At 28.3% G+C, this 20,519-nt stretch overlaps 1 protein-coding gene across 2 annotated transcripts; it reads right to left on the bottom strand.

The window, feature by feature from the left end:
• Nucleotides 1-259: 259 nt before the first annotated feature.
• LOC113551932 (myophilin) lies at nucleotides 260-15,700 on the bottom strand. 2 transcript variants are annotated; one of them, XM_026954521.1, is made up of 4 exons: nucleotides 15,404-15,700; nucleotides 2,131-2,333; nucleotides 996-1,116; nucleotides 260-680 (listed from the first exon to the last, which is right to left on the bottom strand). In XM_026954521.1, exons 1-4 carry the CDS (start codon nucleotides 15,578-15,580, stop codon nucleotides 498-500), a joined length of 684 nt encoding a protein of 227 aa, XP_026810322.1. In that variant the 5' UTR covers nucleotides 15,581-15,700; the 3' UTR covers nucleotides 260-497. The 2 variants fall into 2 exon arrangements, with proteins under 2 accessions (XP_026810322.1, XP_026810331.1); XM_026954530.1 differs by lacking the exon at nucleotides 15,404-15,700 and adding an exon at nucleotides 6,737-7,013.
• Between the last annotated feature and the right edge of the window lie 4,819 nt (nucleotides 15,701-20,519).

Genomic DNA, 20,519 nt, shown 5'->3' with positions numbered 1-20,519 from the left:
GTGCAACAAACAACAATGCATACCTTTTTTGGACCTCTTCGCGCTGTCTAATCACCAACATTATGGAGAAACCAGATGACCGCACCTTATACAAGAATCATTCGCATAAACACTCGTGGAAGTGACTTTAGACAAAAATCTTGTATGAACCGCAAGGTTTTAAATAACCAAAAAACTAATAATTTAATCTAACTCACAGCACACATGATCAATAGGTTTATAATATTATTATATAATAAAAGATATAAGAACTTTGTAAATTATTACTCTTTGATTTATTTTAAAAATTAATAATGTTAGTATAGGTGCTGTATATAATATAATATAAAAACTGTGTATAAATAATACGAACTTTTTGAAAAAAAATTAAATACATAATATAATAGTAATAATGTCGCGTTCCCGCGTATAATAAAATTTAATATAATAATTGAATAATCATAGCACCCATCGTCGTTGTAAGGCTTGTGCGTTTTACATTGACTGATAGTTGTTTATTACATATGCCTTGAGTTACCGAATGATCCCAATCCTGACTGAGAAGCTCCTTTATTGTATCCCATTTGCAGGTTGAGGTGACCTTCGGATGCTCTCAACTGGTCTTCGGTAAATTCTCTCTTGTTAGCGTCAGCCATTTTAGGTCCCAATGCCGGGCCCGTGTACTCCGGATGCTTTTGAGTCTACGTAAAAAATACACACATTACTTATTATTATACCTATTTGTTCATTGCCATAAATCAGTGACAGTTTTGCTGCACTAACATTTTATAGTGAAGATAAGGATAACGAATGTTTCTTGATTATCACATCATTATTGTTATTAATAATAATAGAACTAAACATTATAGTGCAAGTACACTTTAGTGTTCAGCAATTAGTCGTCATTACATATATTTAATATAATAATATAATCACAAACTGAACTATTCGTTAAATATATACACCTTATACACAACTGTAGGTCAATATTATAACCTTTGTGTTTGTGTACTTACAATGCGAGCGAGGGCGTATAGGCAGAGCGTCACCTGCGGTATGTTCCTGCGTTCGAACAAATCGGCCGTTTGGAAAATCTCCTCTTCTGGTACACCGTACTTTTTGATGGCCGCTTGAAATCTATACAGTCATAATATGATATTTATAAACGTATAAAATGCAATTAAGTACAACGTTTTATAAATATAAAAACCAGAAATAGTGTTTGTCACGTTTCTATAAATACATTTTTTATCATACATATACATTGAAGTATTTCCAAAAATATTCCGCTTCTTGAATAAGAAATTTAAATATTATTGTATTTAAATGTTATTTGCTATTAATTAAAGTAAAAACTTCGAAAATTATAATCTTAAAAAAGATTTTTTTTTTTATCAAAAATGTTTTTAATAACTAACAAATGACTAAATTATACGTTTCGAGGGAATGGCGTATACCTATACGCCATATTATGTACCTACATAATATCATTTTTATTATAACATCACCCTATACAAAAACCCCCGTAAGAATATATTTTTAGTGATTTTAGTCGTTTTAAAATGTCTTACTTATATAACTTATATAATAATAGAATATACGTTTCTCACACAGATACTCATACTCTTTTTTGAATCATTTAGGAGTTTAGGACACTAAACAATTCTCGTAACTTTTTTTCGTTTCTAGGAACGAATAATATCATGACAATTGACAATAATAACAACTATATTATATTTTATACTAATTACTCAACGTTTGCTGTTTAACATAGTTCGTAGTAACTTAATATTATGTACTGTGTATGTTCATCGGTCATCGACGAATTCGCAAGAATTTGAAAACTGACGTGATTATTTTGTTTTTAAATGAAAAAAAAAACTGAACACCCGCATATGTTGTCTCCGTCATGATTATATATACAGCATGGCAAATTTTTGTTCAATTAAACTAATTTTGCAAGTTTAACATAAATATTAAGATGAAATGACTTATATCATCAAAATCAAGGGTAAGAACGTTATCGTCTCTCGTCGGATTTTACCATATTTTTTAGAGAATTATGAGCATTTTAGAATATTATTACTTAACATACTCATCTCGCTTAAAAATATACTCATCAGTAATAATATATACACATGTAAAACATACCGTTGAATGTTTTCCATCAGCTGGAAGTTTGAACCCTTGGTCTGTATTTTTTTCACCGATCCAGGAGCAATCTTGTTGATGAGGTTGCAAAGCACGACGCCGTCTTTCAAATAATCTTCGTACGAGACATTGCTGGGAATCGCCTCGCCCAAAACGTTACCAATCCACTCCAACATTTCTTTTTCTTGTTCTTTGTTCTTAGCCTGCCAAAAAACATTTATTCTTTAATGAAATTTCTGTATTTAACATAGGTACTCAGTACTCACATAAACACTCTCAGTTTAAAACAAATTATAGATATATCTATATGTATATATCTGAATATTTTTTTGTTCTGCATAACGAATTACCCATACGTTAAAATATTGTTTATGATACGATATATTTGTTTGATGATTTTTAGTTTTAATTTAAAATCATTTTTACTAAAAATTAGATAGTAATTCCGTAAATTGTTCAAATTCTTTTTATTGATATTATTAAAAAATAATTTGATTTTACTAGGTATATATTTTAAACTAATTTTAGCTTAAATGGAACTTGCCCAGCCTTGAACAAATATTATATATATGTAAACTAGATAATAGATGTATGTATTTTTTCCTTGACGTCCTCGATCGTTTCGATTTAATGAGATTTTTTTATTATTATTTGCAATTATACCTATTTTTAGACCACGCGTCGAGTATTATATTATTATATTATACAACATATTATGAGCCCGTTAACGAAAACAGACTTTCGCTTTGCTTTTTTGGCAGTCGTCCAAAATCCAAAGGTTGATATGTATAATATTATATATAAATGTTGGTTTCTATGAAAAAAATAATAAAACACATCGTATATACATAAAATACAATATGATATGGTAACTTAATGAGCTACAAACATTGTTAGGTCCGTCTTCTTTTTACTATCTGCAAGTAATAAGTTTTACACAAAACCGAGAAATTATAATTTATAATATAATATATTAATATATAGTTCAGTTTTTTAGTAAACCAATAATAACACACAAAGTACATAATCCTAATCACCTAAGGTAAACGGACAATTATTATGGGCGGTAGTCATTTGGATGAAGGTAATAATTTTGACCAAAAAAATAATAGTCCGTTTGGGCGAGTGAAATTATTTTTACCTATATGGAGGTAAAAACCAGGTGACAGATACGGATGATATTATTTCTAATCATTATTATCAAAAATTTAAATAATTAATTGTTGAATGTATATTATGAGCGTTTTCATACAAATCCAATAGATTACTTTAAAATGTACTAATTATATTGTATGTTATTTTATTTATAACTTTTTTACTATAGATTACTATCTACCTATATAATAATTATATTATTAATATCTATACCAATATTTTTTTTTTTAAATAAGACTTATTATTAATTATTTATATTGTATATGATTTTGTTTAATTAATTATTGAGTGTATATTATAAGCATTTTCATACCACCCAAATGGTATTTTGAGTTGAATAAAATTCGACTAAACAAACCATATTTTGGGTCGATTCGCCCAAACGGTATACGCCCATTATTATTGGTCCACAAGATCATTTATATAAATTTAATACACGATCCCTAAATTTGTTTATGGTACTGTAGTACTGTAGTTAAAAGTTAATCAAAATAACTTCAAAGTTAAATACAAAATATTTTCAAACATAAATAAACGTAATTAAAATATTTACCTAGTTAGAATATTGTAAAAAAAAAAATACCAAATCGATTTAATACAAATAATTTAAAAGTTATACTTTTTACAAGATATTTTTTGATCATAACAAAATGCTATATTGAAAACTAAAAGTTTTTTAATAATAGTTTTAATAATATACAGGTATAAATATTGTCGTCGTAATCAGTGGTGGATTTAGTGTCAGAAAATTTATTCAAAAAAAACGGTGATAGATTATATTTTATAATAGATATTGTATTAATATACTATTTTCTTGATTAGAACAGTTTATGAACATAACCAATAATTATTGTTTAGTGTCAGTCTTTATGATCTATTTCTTTAGTAGTTATGTTAAATAAATACTTAAAAATACGTTCTCGTTGATAAGTTTAATGGGGTGGAAAAATAAAATTTGCCTAGGGGCGGAAATTGTGTGAATCCGTCTCTGGTTGTAATAAAAACAAGGCAATGCGAGTCGGTAAAAATAATATACTTATTTTTATTTACTTCGTTTGAACACGTCGTGCAGAATTCAAGTAAATATTATTAACTTCTCGATATTATACCTATTATTATATACAGAAAACGATACTGAAATTGTTCCGCATTCGTTTATCACAAAAGTACTGAATAGTAATAATAATAATACAATACTATATTAAGTATAGTAATATTGCAAAATACTTGTATGAGTCGTATGACGATAATTTAAGATTCGTGGTAATGGATGTACGGTGGCGAGGTGGTGGTGGTTCACTGTGGCGCGCGACGAAGGAGGTGGCGCCCGCCTTCAAGTCGCCACTGCAGTATAGTAAAAAAAAAGTGTTGTAAAAGAGACGTACCTACCTACAAAAAATATAGTATGTTGTCACCGGAGTTATATATATATACGGTGTATCGTGGAAATATGAGAATTTTATATTAAAATTACACTTAAGCGTGTCTGATAATTGTGATACACCTTGTATATATTGTAAACGTGAAAACACTAATTTATAGTAATTTTGTAAGGCAGACTCGATGCAACTGTGTTTAGCTCGCAAAAAGTAATATCATCGAATTGTGACGTGTTTCTAAAGAAACGCGATTGCGTTCGATTATTATTTGATAGCAATAAGTCAGCGCCACGCCACTTCATAATACTATAATATTATCCCCTGTACATCGTAATAGTATATATTGTATACTACCTCTAACCGAATTCGAGCAGTCGCATTGAGTGGCGCCGTTCGTGGGGCGCAGAAATGTAGGTATAACTTAACTGATCCATTTCACCGTTTTGACAAATCACTACTGTATTATAAAATACACTATATGACAATGAACTCGGAGCCAAGTTTAGCAATCATTTCTCAACTCTTGACAGTGCGAAATCGCCGAATACTGATAATATTTAATGGGTATTTTTTTTTTTGGGATGAATGAACAGACTCGCCCACGGCGATATTATATAGTACAGTCAAGTATATGAATGGTTGGAGTTGTCAGTAAATAATCGTGTGGTCTTGTATCGTGGATATTTTTGACGTACATATAAATAATTAGTTTACGCAAAATCGTGATGCAAAAGCGAAATGCTGCCATCCATACGTGATATGCTATAAAAAAAAATTTGGCAAATTTCCGAAAAGTTACATAATATATATATACTATATTATACATCAGCGTTTAAACGGATTTTTATTATTATTAATATTCAAATGTGACTATTCGTTTTGATCTTTTGATGTTGACGGGTGTGATGTGGCAACGGTCACGGAGTTGCCTCGATTTTCCGCAAAATTATTATATTATACAAATAAAATGATACTCGTGGATGTGTTCGATGTGGTTTTTTATCGGTCGCGTGCGCCAGGATGTTGACGTGTTTCGGAAGTCATTAAAACTGTTGCTCCAAACTAAACTTTTGAAACATAATAGTTGTATTTTTAAACGTGACTTCATTGCCTGTTTTACAGGGGGTGACAAAGTTTTTATTTTCACATAGCTGTAATAATACGGCAAACGCGTCGTGTTTTCAGTGACGACTTTCTACATTATATACATTTATACCCCATTAATATATCTTTCACAATTCATCGTACTTTCGTACATATCTTACATCTTGTACTTTGCAATATATGGGTGACTTATGTCCAAAATGTTGTATACTTAGTGTTTGTTTCGGATAACAACATTTATTTTGCTATGTAGGTACCTAATGTAAATACAAATTTTAATTACTGCTAAACTATTTTATAGAAAGAAATAACAATAATTTAATCGCTGCAGCAGAGCCACACATTTCTTTTTCTGTTAAATGCATTGTAATATCTATCCGAATGTTCTGAGTATAAAAATTAATTCATCATGATTTAATTCAGCGACTCCAAAAAAAAAAACTGTGGGTCGCGATTATGTTTTGAAATATTTATATAGTCATTATTTATGATTAAAAAATATTCAATATTGGATTACTACAGTATAAATAAAATATGGTATGGTTTTTACAAAATTGATGGTCCACATAACTAAAAAGGTTGGAAACCGCAACGCCTTTCGTCCACATAATTTATATATATATTTATGTATTTATAATACCCATGTTTGTCAACAGTCATGTATTGTCCCATCGCTAAACGAATGGAGTTAACTATTGCATAATATTATTTTCAAAACGAATTTATGTATATTTTAAACAATATATGATCATAAGTCGACTTAAACTTAACCTAACCTCGGTAACTCGTAAATCGAATATAAAAAATACCTGTCAAATACCTTAACACTTGATTGGTTTTTGATATCTATCATAATTCCTCCCCCCCCCCCCACTCAAACCATCTGGAATTTTAAGTTATCGAGATCGACTGTTGTTACGACAATAATCTACAAATATAGTACTGGTTGGGTTTTTGAAAATTCTTACCGGCATTTTTTGCGCGTTTGTTCCGTCCACTGATGTGTATAATAATATTGTTTATGAGCCCAGCGATACTACCGTTGGTTTTCTAGCACGTCACCGCGTGTCTGTTTGCTGTGCAGTTTGCTCGCGATATTAGACGTCCGGCGATATTGTCTTAGCGCACCTCACACTCACGCCTACAACACGCTGTATTACAACAATAATATGGAATTCCGAGAGCTGTTATGAAAACGACAGACGGATCGGAAGCTGAGACGCGTATGCCACCGGTCCCGCCAAGACTGGTCTTTATACGCAGACCGTGTGCCCGTCCGCCGTCACCCGTTTATTTTTAGACGCTGTTTAATTGCCCGACGAGATCACGGTGGAGATGACTTCTCGGCAGAACACTCGCGCCGCGCCGTCAGTAATGTATAATAATACCCGTGTGTATGGGGTGATCCATTTATAACCGTCCATCCACTCACTCATTTTCCAAATAAATGTTAAGTTCACTTAAACTTTAAAAAGCTATTTGTTTAAATATTTGATATTTTGTACACCAATAACGTATAGATAAGCAGATACTATACCAATCCTTGATCATGTAATAATTTAAAAAAAAAAAACCAATTGGGTCTTTCCTATTTTCTTGTCCCAACGCCCCACCATATTATCTTAGCATACGATCGAATTTACTCATTGTACAATACCGTAAATCTGGCGAATCCAGTGAAATCAAAACCACTTGTATTTCGACGCATTGGATGCATCGATGAAGTAACGACAGGCAGCATAATATTATTATATATTTATATTAGAATAGAAATCACCGAATTTACGTAAGACACGGCGTTGTTATAGTTGGTGGGTACAAATTTAAAATAAACGAAAAAAATGTTTTTCACTTCAAAATTGTTAATTATTTTTTCAAATTAGGCATATAATAATAATATAAGATAAATGACCCATGTTTATCAAGACTATGAGTATAGTCAGTAATAGATCACCTCAAAATCGAGTGGACAATATGGATATTAATTATTATAATAATAATATTATGACGAGTAGTACGCATTATACAATAGTGAACAGAAAAAGACGAGTATTGGCATTTATTCGATTTCCTGGGCGTTCTATTCAACAGACATAAGTCACTTCAGGAGAAGAAACAAAATTTTATCTGGCATAATTATGTTTATGGAATTTTTTTATTTTTTTTTCGTGTAAAACAGAAATTTTACCATTTTTTATATTGTGTAGGTATCCATTAAAAAACACAAATTAAAATAATATATATAACTTGGCTCTTTCAGTTTACTGTCTGTGGTTTATTTAACACACACAATATGAGACGCCCATCTATATCAAAACAAACAAACTCACTCCCGCGCAAAACAATCGCGTCACCTAGATGAAAAAAAAATGCTATTCTGTTTTTGCCTTCCCCCACTCCGAGTTCGTATACTACTGTTGGGCAAATAATTATATACATACAATAATACATTTATATGGTAGACATAATATTATATTTTATAAACGACACAAGAAATGCAGTTGGTCAAAGTTTTGGCACCCACAATACCCGTGGATTCGGACGATTTAATGAAATTGTATAATTAATAATAATGCGATATTCCGTATATACGTGTAACATAAATTTCACGGCAAGAAGTGTGGTGGATGAATGAAATAATATTAGCCAACGAAAACAATTTCCTCCCAAAACTCGTTGCCAAAAACGCCTTCAAATATTCGACGACGCCACGACATCGTTTTTGATAAATTGCAAGATCATAGTGTTCGATTAATTTAAACGCGAGTGTGCGCAGTTGTATACATTGCAACGACATTATGTTTACATAGTTTTTATTTATTATATCTTTTCGATTAAAAGTATACATTTTACACGATTATATTTTTACCCAGTCATAGACCATATGGACATGTTATTAAGACTCTACTACGAAACACCAGTCTTGAAAATAATCCAATATATTATAAATGATTAAAGAAGGCTTTAGTTATCATTTTGTATTCTATGCTAATTTATTATTGCTGTTTTAAATGTTAATCCAATCACAATTAACTAGTCACTGGACAACGTATTTAATATATTTTTAACACAACACATCAGAGGTACTTGAGTGCCGAAAGATACGAACTAGACTTGTGTTTTTATAGGTGAATGTTTATACAGAAGTTAAAAGTTAATATGGATGTGTAAATTGAGTATTGACGACATTTAATTTTTTTTAATTGATTGGTTACATCATGCCTCGTCATATTTTAATATCCGCTGTCCTGGCGCAAGTGAAAACAAGTTAACAACATAAACAACTGATAAATATCAAAATTTTCAAAAATAAACAAACTCAATAAATGTTATTGGACGTCGATAAACACTTAGGTAATTCAATATAATATAATTAATTTTGAAATCATTTAATGATTTGTTTCTATAATAAAAAATAAAAATTCTAATTATTTAAATGTTTTTATTCGATTAAATAAATTTAAAAGAACAAAACAAAAAAAGGAGCCAAATAAAAAGTCGATTTTATAGAATAAAAATAAAAGGACTCAAATACGACATTGTGATGACAACTGAACCAAATATACAATTATATTCGATGTTATTTTGACTAAAACCACAAAATATTAATCAAATAATTCATGTTGTATACACTATAAAAGTTTGATAACGTCTCTCAGTCAACAATGTATACATACTATAATACATTAATACACTACATCAATGTACAGTACTACAGTGTATAATATTATGTTATTTTTAGGCAAAAAGTTAGAATAAATTTATTCAAATAAAAATATCCAAATTTACAATAATAATAGTCCGACACTGTTGAACTAACTAGGAAAGTTGTATCAACGATAAGTGAATGGTAGTCCTCCAAAATGGAATATAACAGACATTACGTCCGAAAAAGGATAATCTTAAAAATAGGATGCACGTCTAAAGTATGTAGATGTAATATTTTCGTCTCTCTTAGTGTTTTATTTAGGACAAAATAATGTCGTTAGCACAAGTGGGATATCTGGTAACGGATGGCAGTTCGTTCCAGACGTTCCAGTCGGTTAAGAATAGACGCCGGATAATAACGTCTTACATCGTCGAATGATATATGTGTTGGATAAACTTAAAAATTAATAAATGGTATTAAATATGGAAATTTTTAATCATGTTTAATCATTTATACGATTTAAATTTTTTCCAAACCAGATAAAAAGCAGTTGTTATGCACATACTGTCTTTGAGATTTTACAAAACTATAAATGTTATGAATCACTTATAGATTTATATTATTTCTACAATTTATTTGAATTATTCGAAAACAATAATTATCCCTATTCATGAAATCATTAAAATATAAATACACGAGGCGTATATAATTTTATAAGAAAGAAGGCAATAGGGTCATTTTGTATTTATGAATTTCATCGATTCAAAAATAAATTAGTAAAGGTCTCTAAACATTAAAATATATAATATTTATCTATTATCTATTCTATACCAGTTTACGATACAGCACACTCCGAACACATAGCGATCGATTACAGTCATCTGTATACTGGTGATGCATTAAATTTAAGACAATACTTACAGTTATATATTTTTTTTTAATGACAACATGCGTTTTTAATTCCTTACACCAAAGCAAAATATTCTTTTTAAAGTACTTCGATAAATAAACTACTTGTATGAAATTTAATTTTTTAGATCGAAATACTTCAAATATAATATTCTGTTTCAGATTATGGAATTAAAATGAATATTGAAATTCAAAAAAGTAAACACTAACCAGCTTTAACAATTATAACGATATAAAATGATAAAAATGTAATTGTTTTCCTAAAATGTATGTAATAAACTAATAAAACATGTTCAAAAACGTTAAGGTTTAATGAAATAATGAGTTTAATTATATAATCTCGCAGTCTATTATCTAAATTTTTTAATCATAATATCATTATTTATTATAGTATTGACCTATGTATTATTTATGTAGGTACTCTAAAATGATATACAATTAATAGAACTATAACTATTTAAGTTCTATAAATTACGGCAGCAATATATAATATGTATATACAAAAACAAATATAGTTTTTCGTAAGCATACAAATCCCCGCAAAAATAGCTCTAAAGTGCAAAATTTTAATTTTTTAATTTCCTCAGATATAATTAATATTACCTATAATATGTACCGAATTTCAAAATCGAGAACACTATAGACTTCGCTGTTGACAGCTTACAGACAAGAGACAAACAGACATTGCCTTTCATCAATATGGATAAATATAAATGTAGCTAAAACAAAAACAAACGTTAAGTTTTGTATATTATAGTGTAATCACCATTTTACTGTTTACGAACGCAATAATTGTTAATATAATTAAATAACATGCGAATGGCATACGGTCGTCAGTGTCAATCGATGTTTCCTTTTGAAAAAACAAACAAAATATAGGAACACTGCCAAAAACATTTTCACAATTAACCTAAATTATTGCGACTGTAATATATACAAAAATTGTTCACTGTGTCGTACAAATGACTCTCTTGACTAACAAAAATACTACTATACAAAAACGATATTTCAAAAGACTAGATTTTAAAAATGTTAGGGGAAAAGCACAATCGACATGGCGGCGTTAATAAATTATGACATACGACTATACGAATGACATTAATTAATCAATTAATACAATATTATATATATATATAATATATAGGGATAAACAATAACGCTTTTAATCGAAATACGAAATGCGTTAAAAATAACTCATTTAGTATTTACATTACTGAAAAACACGCGATCAACAGGCAAGAGCTGATACATAAAACAAAATAAGATAACATTAACTATTTATACACTATATAGATAATACTAAACTTATTAGCACACTTAATGGGAAGTCAATTACGTAAAATTTATTGTATTGATAGACCATAATTGATACACACAACGAGGAGTATAGGTCAGAACTATCGTTAAAAACAATTTGTTTTTACTTTTTCTCGAGATACTTAATATTTCACTGCAATAAGTCACGACGGACGTAAGTAATGAAATTTGAAATACATTACTCTTAAACACTTGAAATGAATCATATTCTTCAAAAAAAAAAATAGTTTTATTTTACTTAAATATCCGTCCAATATTCTGAACAAACTTTGAAAATTACATATTAAGGTATCGATTCAAATTAGCTATGTATATCGGATATTCAAATATATTTGAATAATTGAGAAATACGAAAACAAACAAGTATCGTTATTATTAATTTTGATACAATAAAAATTACAATTAAGTATTAATTATATAGATATAATAAACACGGCTTTCACAGTTATACGAGATACCGATTTAAAAATCCAAGTTCAAATTAACAAAAATGAATAAATAAAAACTGTTCAAACACGGCCATGGTTAAAATTTTTTAAATAATAAAATAAAAATAATCCATTGGTGTTTAAGTGTAACAGCAGGCACGAACTTTGGCAAACACCTCGTTATAAAATGTTGTACTAATGGGCTTTACGCGTATACAAAACGTTTGAGAATGGCCAACCCGTTTAAAAATAGTGTTCTTCGATTAAATCACGAAAATTAATTTATTATACTTTGATACCTATACCATTGATTAAATATATTAGTATATATTAATCAATGCCTACACGTCTTAATGGTATATTAATATTATATAAATACACATTCAATTGTCCCTAAAGGTCACACTGATGTTTTGAAACTCATTATTTTAGCATTCGAACTCCTAATAGTTTTCAAAATATTTTTAAAATTTCGATACTGAATAATACCTATATACCACTTGAAAGTTAAAGGCCGACAAAATAAAAATATCAAATATATTCAAATATCCATCAATCATTTATAAAATGACGATAATCGGGCCATTTATTTTCTTTCTTTGAAAGATAAAATAAAGCTGAACATTATATTTAAGCCTAGCCTTTGTGGGTTAATTTAATTTATAAACAAAATTAAAAATATTTAAAAGTTTGATATCGTAAAAAATCTAAAATATATACATACATAATATGTAAAATAATGCATTTACTTTAAAATAACGATGACCATAATAATAAAAGACAGACCCTAAACATTAATACAGTATACAACAAATACTAAGACAATGTTGAAATATATATAGTGGTATAACTTTTTTTGCGTTTTAATAAGTATATTATTAATTACAAATTACTAAAAATACATTATATTATTATATTATTGTATTGCCATGGTAATTTACAACCAATAGTAAGTCAATACAAATTATACAGTAAATATAATATTCTTATTTTTCATTAATCAGGATTGAACAAATTAACTATAATTATTATTTAATTATTGTATAACTACTTAATATCGTAACATCAAAATATTTCATTTACCTTGATAATTTAATAATATATTACAACAAATGTAGCGAAATTCCTCAATACCAAAGCTTCTTTTTTACGTTTTTAGTATTATAATACATACCTACATATTTAAAAATCCTCACACTTAAGAACCAGGTTAATCTTAACGTAAGGAGAAGTTATAATTAGTAACGAAATACATATAGGTAATATGCATTCGATTTCTTCAAGTTATTGTAATTTTTCGAAGTAATTATTAAGATGAGAAATTTTAAATTTATTATAAAAAAAATAGGTAATTCTTCTAAAAGTAATCATTCCTAAATTAGGTAACTATTGAAGAAAAAAAGAGCAATCATAGCTAAAATAAACATATTTTTCCGGTTAATATTATTTAGTACTTTAGTAGGTACTTGTCATTTGTCAGTTGTCTCGACAAGATGGTAAGTGTTATCTAAACTGCTAATTTATAGATACACATTTTCGAAATAAATTATTAAATATTACTCTTACACTTAAACAAACTGAATTTTATTGCTTAAATTTAAAGCTAACTATAATGCTTTAGTAGTTTTACCAATCATGACAAACACATTTAAATAAGAATTTAATAATAACAAATAGTAATTTTTATATTTTTGTAACCAATTTATTTTTTAAATATACGATTATTTTGGTAATATTATTTACATTTACTTATCTATACGTAAAAATATATAATATGTTATCTAAAATCAAATTACTTTTACAACAATAATTGCTGAAAACTGAGTCAGTGTCAGTTAGTATACTTAACAATTGAGATAATTAACAAATATTACCAATAATATTAGACACATGTTGTTTAAGTTAGTGATTTAACATGGAATCTTATCATAATGACGCATTAAAATTCTATTTTTCTCACAAAATATACTCTATTCCAATTCCAAATAATTTTGGAAAGAATGAGGACAAAAACACGTTGAAGTTCGCACAGATACAGTCAAGCCGGCGACGATAAGGAGTAACGATACAATATTTTACTGATACAGCGCTCCGACCGGGCGGCGGCTGCTCGGGTTATTCCAAACTTGTTTGGAATAGTCTACATTTTTACAGTCTATGTTAGTGCAGTTGTGACTTGTTAGCCCTTTAAGTTGCTAAAAAATTTAGGGAGCCCCAAAAATCAGGAATATCAATTTTGAACAAGACACAATAATAGATCATGATTATTATTATTCATAAGTTATGAATCATAACAATACATGGAACTAATAAAAACGAATTTGAATAAGTCTCACGGAACCCCCCCCCAAATCACTCGTTTAAATTTAAGGCTCCGCAGAGCACAGTGTGAGAACACTAAACTTAGGTGAAATTAAAAAGTTTAATTTCATTAAAACGAATCTACTTATTTTTAGTAGTAAATAAAATGCTGAACGGATCGCTACCCCTAGAAAATTACATTTTCTTCCAAATAACTTCAGTTATGTAGGAAAACGATTATTAATAGTCAGGGCAGGCGAGAGGGTGGAGCAGAAGGGGTCAGAGGACCGATGAGGTTAGGTATAAAATAAGTACATATAAGTAAAAGGGATCGGAATTGATCAGCCCCAGAGTCCACCAGTTCTCGCCGGTCCTGATAATAGTATATTTTAGTAGTTATAAAAACGTAGGAAATGTATGATTAAAATGGTAGTAACGAAATGTTTAAATTGTTTTAAAATCAAAAAGAATAAACTATGGCTCACTCACCTGCTATTATATTCCAAAGACGTTTGGTCCGTTCGATTTTCCAAATCAACTCTATTGGTAACTATATAATTAATCATAAAAGTAATTTTAGTATTGATCACGGTTATCTAAATGTATAGATAACCGTGGTATAGATATGACTTGTGTGTAACACGCTAACACCATGTTCTTAAAAGAAAAACCAGATTAAAAACGATCGGTATTTTTTATACATATATAATAAATTTAACACAAATAAACGAATGTACCTATCCTGCCTGACAAATAACAATATTAATCATGATTTATTTCCTAAGCTTACTTAGAGAACTACAGGTTAGTATTTAATCTAATATCTACTACATGGCACGTTTTTCTAACTATTAGATGATTTACTATCATACAATATTAGTTTTTATTATTTCTTTAATACTTTCAACGAAAATAATTACTTTTAGAACCTATATGTCAGGTTAGCTGATCTAATTATACTATAGGTAATGAAAATTAGTTGATTTTATGAAATGTAACGTAAGAAACAAATAAAAAAAAAAACCACTCACTGCTCTAATTCTAGAACGATTTATTCTGTCTAATTTCATTTGACGAAATCGCTTCATCCTATACAATCGTTGGATCTCTTTTGCTTCAATGTCTTTGCGTACCGCGTACGATAGATGTGCTTTCTGGACCGGAGTCAGGTGGCTCAGTGCAAATAGTTTTAAAAAGTTGATTCTCATCTTTAAATCGACCGAAACTTAAAATGTTAAATAATATTATAATATTTAATCTATAATATACAACAGAAGAGGTGGCGAGGTCCGATTTTTAGTCAAACACCCCAACACTCCGACACCAACACTATTACACTACTGCAATCTTTATGCGACTACGCAGACACGCAGTACACACTACGCACACCGCACGCCGAAGACCGAAATTGCGTGAACACGAAGAGATAAATAGATACAATGATTTATAAATAATATAATATTATTATTATCAACAAAATTCCCGTATTTGCATGGTTCGGTGGTGGTCGTAGTCTCGTTAGGGTAATAGTCCGTAATTCAAAAATAACCGATTACCGGAATACCAACCGTGCGAACCGATTAGGCCCATCGGCTATAAGCCTATAACTTGTGGTATAGTAGTGAAAGGAGGCATTTTTTCCAAAAACAATTTATTATTATGTCGTCGCTGTCCGACTTGATCTTATGCACGTGTTACAATGACCAATCAGAACGCGACCCGCGAGTGTTCAAAATAAAAATCTTAAGATACAAAATTATTACCTAAATGGCAAATAATAATCGCTATATACAATATCCATAGATCGTGATTTCGAGAAAATTGTGTTTATCGGTGTATGTTTGTCTGATGATTTCGATGTGTGTCGTGTACACTACACTGCACTCCGATTCCGTACACTAAACAGCAGCGTTTCTCAAACTGTGGGTAGTGAAAATTTTTTTAATTATATAGTATTATACATTTTTAGAATTATTTATTGATCCTGTAAAATTGAAACCATGTGGGTCGCAATAGATTTTTAAGGAAAAATATTTTGGGAAGATTTTTGGGTCATGATCCTAAAAAGATTGAGAACCACTGTTCTACAGTTGTATTCTAACGTAGGTATCTTACTCATAAAATATTATAGTATTATTAGTATAGCTATTGGTCAACTGATCGTTGAAAAGTATAACCAGATTGGGAGGTTCACCACACTGATAAAATAAAAACAATGTGAAATTGATTACAAAATGATTTTTTAAAAGCAAAAATTCATGTTAGCAATACATTTTATACTATTTTTGTCTTGTATAAATTTACAGGAAATCGAAACCATCTCGCAAATGGAGATTACTAGAACTCTGTTCTCCTTACTAAAATCAAAATGTTATAATTTTACTCGATCCAATCAACGTCATTAGGTACATTATTACATTATTAACTATAAATGAGTATATTTTAAAATTGTAACTACATCATGTAGCAATATTTAAACTATAAAAATATATATCACCTATGTCCTATATGGTTAACTTGTATCTATTTGTTAATTTTTATATTATTTTGTTTATTAAAAAATTAATACATTTTAATATTATTATTATTTTTACATCATAGTACCTAATACCTATCTGTAAACTAATATAAATATAAATAATAAATATGTAATTATTATAACAAAAATAATTAACTTTTATAATAAATTATTCTTCCTACTTGAAATTCGCTAATAAATAGGTTATATAGTGATCGGAACGAGTGCAATTTGACATTTTGACTGAACGAAAAACTAGATATCGAATTAAATTTGCGGATGGTGCCGACGGATATTGCCTACGTCATCAACTACGCGTTTACGATCGATGAGGATTTATACCGTAAGTACTGCACCTAAATAATAATATAATAATAATAATATGATATGTCTGAAAAAAGAACAGACGTGCCATCAAGTGAAATATGAAATATAACGATGACGAGACGTACCTACCCATTATTTTTTCAGCACATATGTAAATAATAACAATGGTAATAAAATTAATAATTACAACTCGAAGAATACAAAAAAAAAATATTACGACACATCACTATCACTAAGTAATGCAAATACTTTTTTGTTGCTTATATTGTACAGAGTACGGAAAACACAACTCAAGAGGGGATATAGTATTATAGCGTACATTATTCTAGACATTTATGAATCGCTTTACTGCTGTTTCTATCAAATAATTTTACAGGAAACGCAAACACAAACATAGGAATATGCAAGGTATTATACTCTAAAGAAAATAATGAATTGTTTTTAAAATATTGCAATATATCTCATTGTACTGGCGCAGTGTTCTATCTATTATATTGTGGTTATGAATTTATGATGCATAATATAATATTATTAGCAAACTGATATTATCCCAATCAGAATTTTAAGACATTTATTGTTTATACTTCTTTAAGTAACACCATTAAATTAGTATGATGTCTATCACTATAAATATACTGCCTACCTAATTTAGTATTTTTATTATTAATTAATAATTATAAATGTTTTAACTCACAATGATTACAGAGGAAAATATCCCAAATTTTCTTTTTAAATTATTATAATCATGAATAACGCTCTATTTAATTAAAATAAAACAAACCAAAATAAGATATGGATTTTAATGACAGTTAATTGTTCTTCAGTGAGAACTTTTGTAAAAAATTATACAATTTACTGGCTAAGGCATAATTTAATGTTATATTTTAGGGGCTGGTCGCAGTAACGAGGAAGATTTGTTAAAGCCCCTGGAAATCTAAAAAAGCGCCTTTTTACCAATTAAAAAAATTGACAAATTATACGCAAAAATTATTATTAACAATAATTAATGACTAATGAGGCACTAAAGGAACATTTTGGGATTTTCTTTATACTATTTTCATAATTGCATCATTAAATTCACACGTATCTATAGTGTATAAAAATACTATTTTCAACGCAGAATTTTGCACGCCTGGCGTAGGCACACTTCGCCATACCTTTGCTACACTACTGGCCGGCCAGATAGATGGAAATAATTCTCTATCCTCTCGACGCCTAATATTAATTTTGTTTTACTCCTGTCTCCTAGTAGTCTATATTCATCTGATGTATATTTATAAAATAAATAATTTATTATTTTCTTATCACAAGGTATCTAAATAAGTTTAAAATAAATAAGATTTACCAATAAAAATGAAAACAACCATTTTGATGAGCATTGCCACATCGGCTAAATAATTACAAATTTTATAAATAGGTTTTTAAGATCATTAGGGATAGAAAGATTTATACATTTTAACGGATATCAGATTTACCAGCATACTGGTATTTATAACTTATAAATACATAACAAATTTAAATGTGCAACAAAAGGCCTATGTGGCTATGCAATATGTATATTGCAATCAACATCATTATAGACTTATAGAATAATATCCAAGAATATACACAGGGGCGTCATTTAATGTACCGTAAAGTATATACAAATATACAATAGTAGTACTTTTTTCATGTACCATACAGGCCTGCGTTAATAAATTGTAGTTATATTATAGTTAAAATCTAATAAAAATACTATAATAATTATTGAAAAATATTTTATGAATAAAATATTGTTTTAATCTTTATGATAGTTAACATTACTTGACAGTTGTAAGATTATAATCATGGTTTAAAATTTAAAAATATATTTATCACTGTCTCATTAACTATTCTTAAGATTGTGATACAAATGTAATTTATTAAAAATTAGTAAAAAATAAAAATAAATCCCATGTTATTCATTTTATTAATTATTTAAGAACTCTTAATATTAAACTCCAAATAGATTATTGATTTCCAAATATAACTGTATGTTAACAGTTAACATTAAATTTTTTTATATAATTTATAGGCTACTGCTTTAATAATAAAATTAAAATAAATTTTTTTATTTATAGAAATAGTTATTTTAAAATTAAAATTATTTTGAAAAAACTACATTATTTGCATTATCTGGGTGAAGCAATGACAATAAATTAACTTCAATAATAATAACTGTCCTTCTATACCTGGATTAAAAAAAAAAGAAAGGTTGAGGATCTATATCCCGTATTACACACATAAAAACGTCAATGGTGTGAAAAAATAAGTATTGAATTTCGAAAATTGGAATTCGTGATTAGGTGTATCTCCAAAACAATATACACACTCAAAAACATTAAAAAGTCAATTTTATTTTTCTTATAGAGCCCACGACCACCTGTATAGTCAGTTTTGAAAAAAAAAACTAATATTAAGAATTTTTAAGAGTGAAGGGTGTTAGCGAGACAGTTCGATTTCAAACTGACTGTAACCCCGATACTATCAATTTAACACAAATTTTGTCGTTTTTAAATTAAGTTGGCAATAATTTTTAAATAATTTAATTCATAGATTATTTTTCAATTATTTTTAAAAAAAAGTCATAGGAAAAGTTTTTATAAAATACATATTTAATTATTCATTATTATTACAGTTATAATATAAAAAAAAAGCATTAGACAATTTACACTATATTATTATTTTACAAATTCATACCTAGTAATTTTGTCAAATCTGTATAAGAGTATAAGTTTTTTGTTGTATTCTTATTTTTACTTCGTTTTTTTGTCTTTTTTTTGGGGAGGGGGGATTTCAACGCTTTACATTTTGATATACGTTTCTATCTGGATGCCATTGCGTATAAAGCATAGTATATCATATTTTCTATTAAGTTGTATTTTGTATATTACTATCTGTTTAGAATACTTGGTTACCTACAATCTACATATTGTTTTGCTTTTATTTGTTTATGCATATTAATTATTTATTTAGTTATTTACTGCAATGCAGTTAAAATAGCAATATTTAATTGTTTCTAAAATTGCCGTTTGAAGTTTATTGATTAAATAAATTATTTTTCCTATGATTTGTAGAAATCAGAAGGTCGACAACCTTTTTACCTACACGGGCCATAATTTTTTTCAGATGAGGGCCTCATACAAAATTAAAATATTAAAAAATATAATTTATTATATATATATTATATTATATACGATTAGATTACGTTCTCGCTTATAGCTTATCTCATGAGATGTGCATATTATATTATAGTCATGATTAAATTTAATTTATATCAATTT

This window comes from Rhopalosiphum maidis, chromosome 4 (assembly GCF_003676215.2).
Source record: "Rhopalosiphum maidis isolate BTI-1 chromosome 4, ASM367621v3, whole genome shotgun sequence".
Classification (NCBI taxonomy): domain Eukaryota; kingdom Metazoa; phylum Arthropoda; class Insecta; order Hemiptera; family Aphididae; genus Rhopalosiphum; species Rhopalosiphum maidis.
The sequence above is the reverse complement of the archived record's forward strand: the minus strand, read 5'-3'. Positions and strand labels throughout refer to the sequence as shown.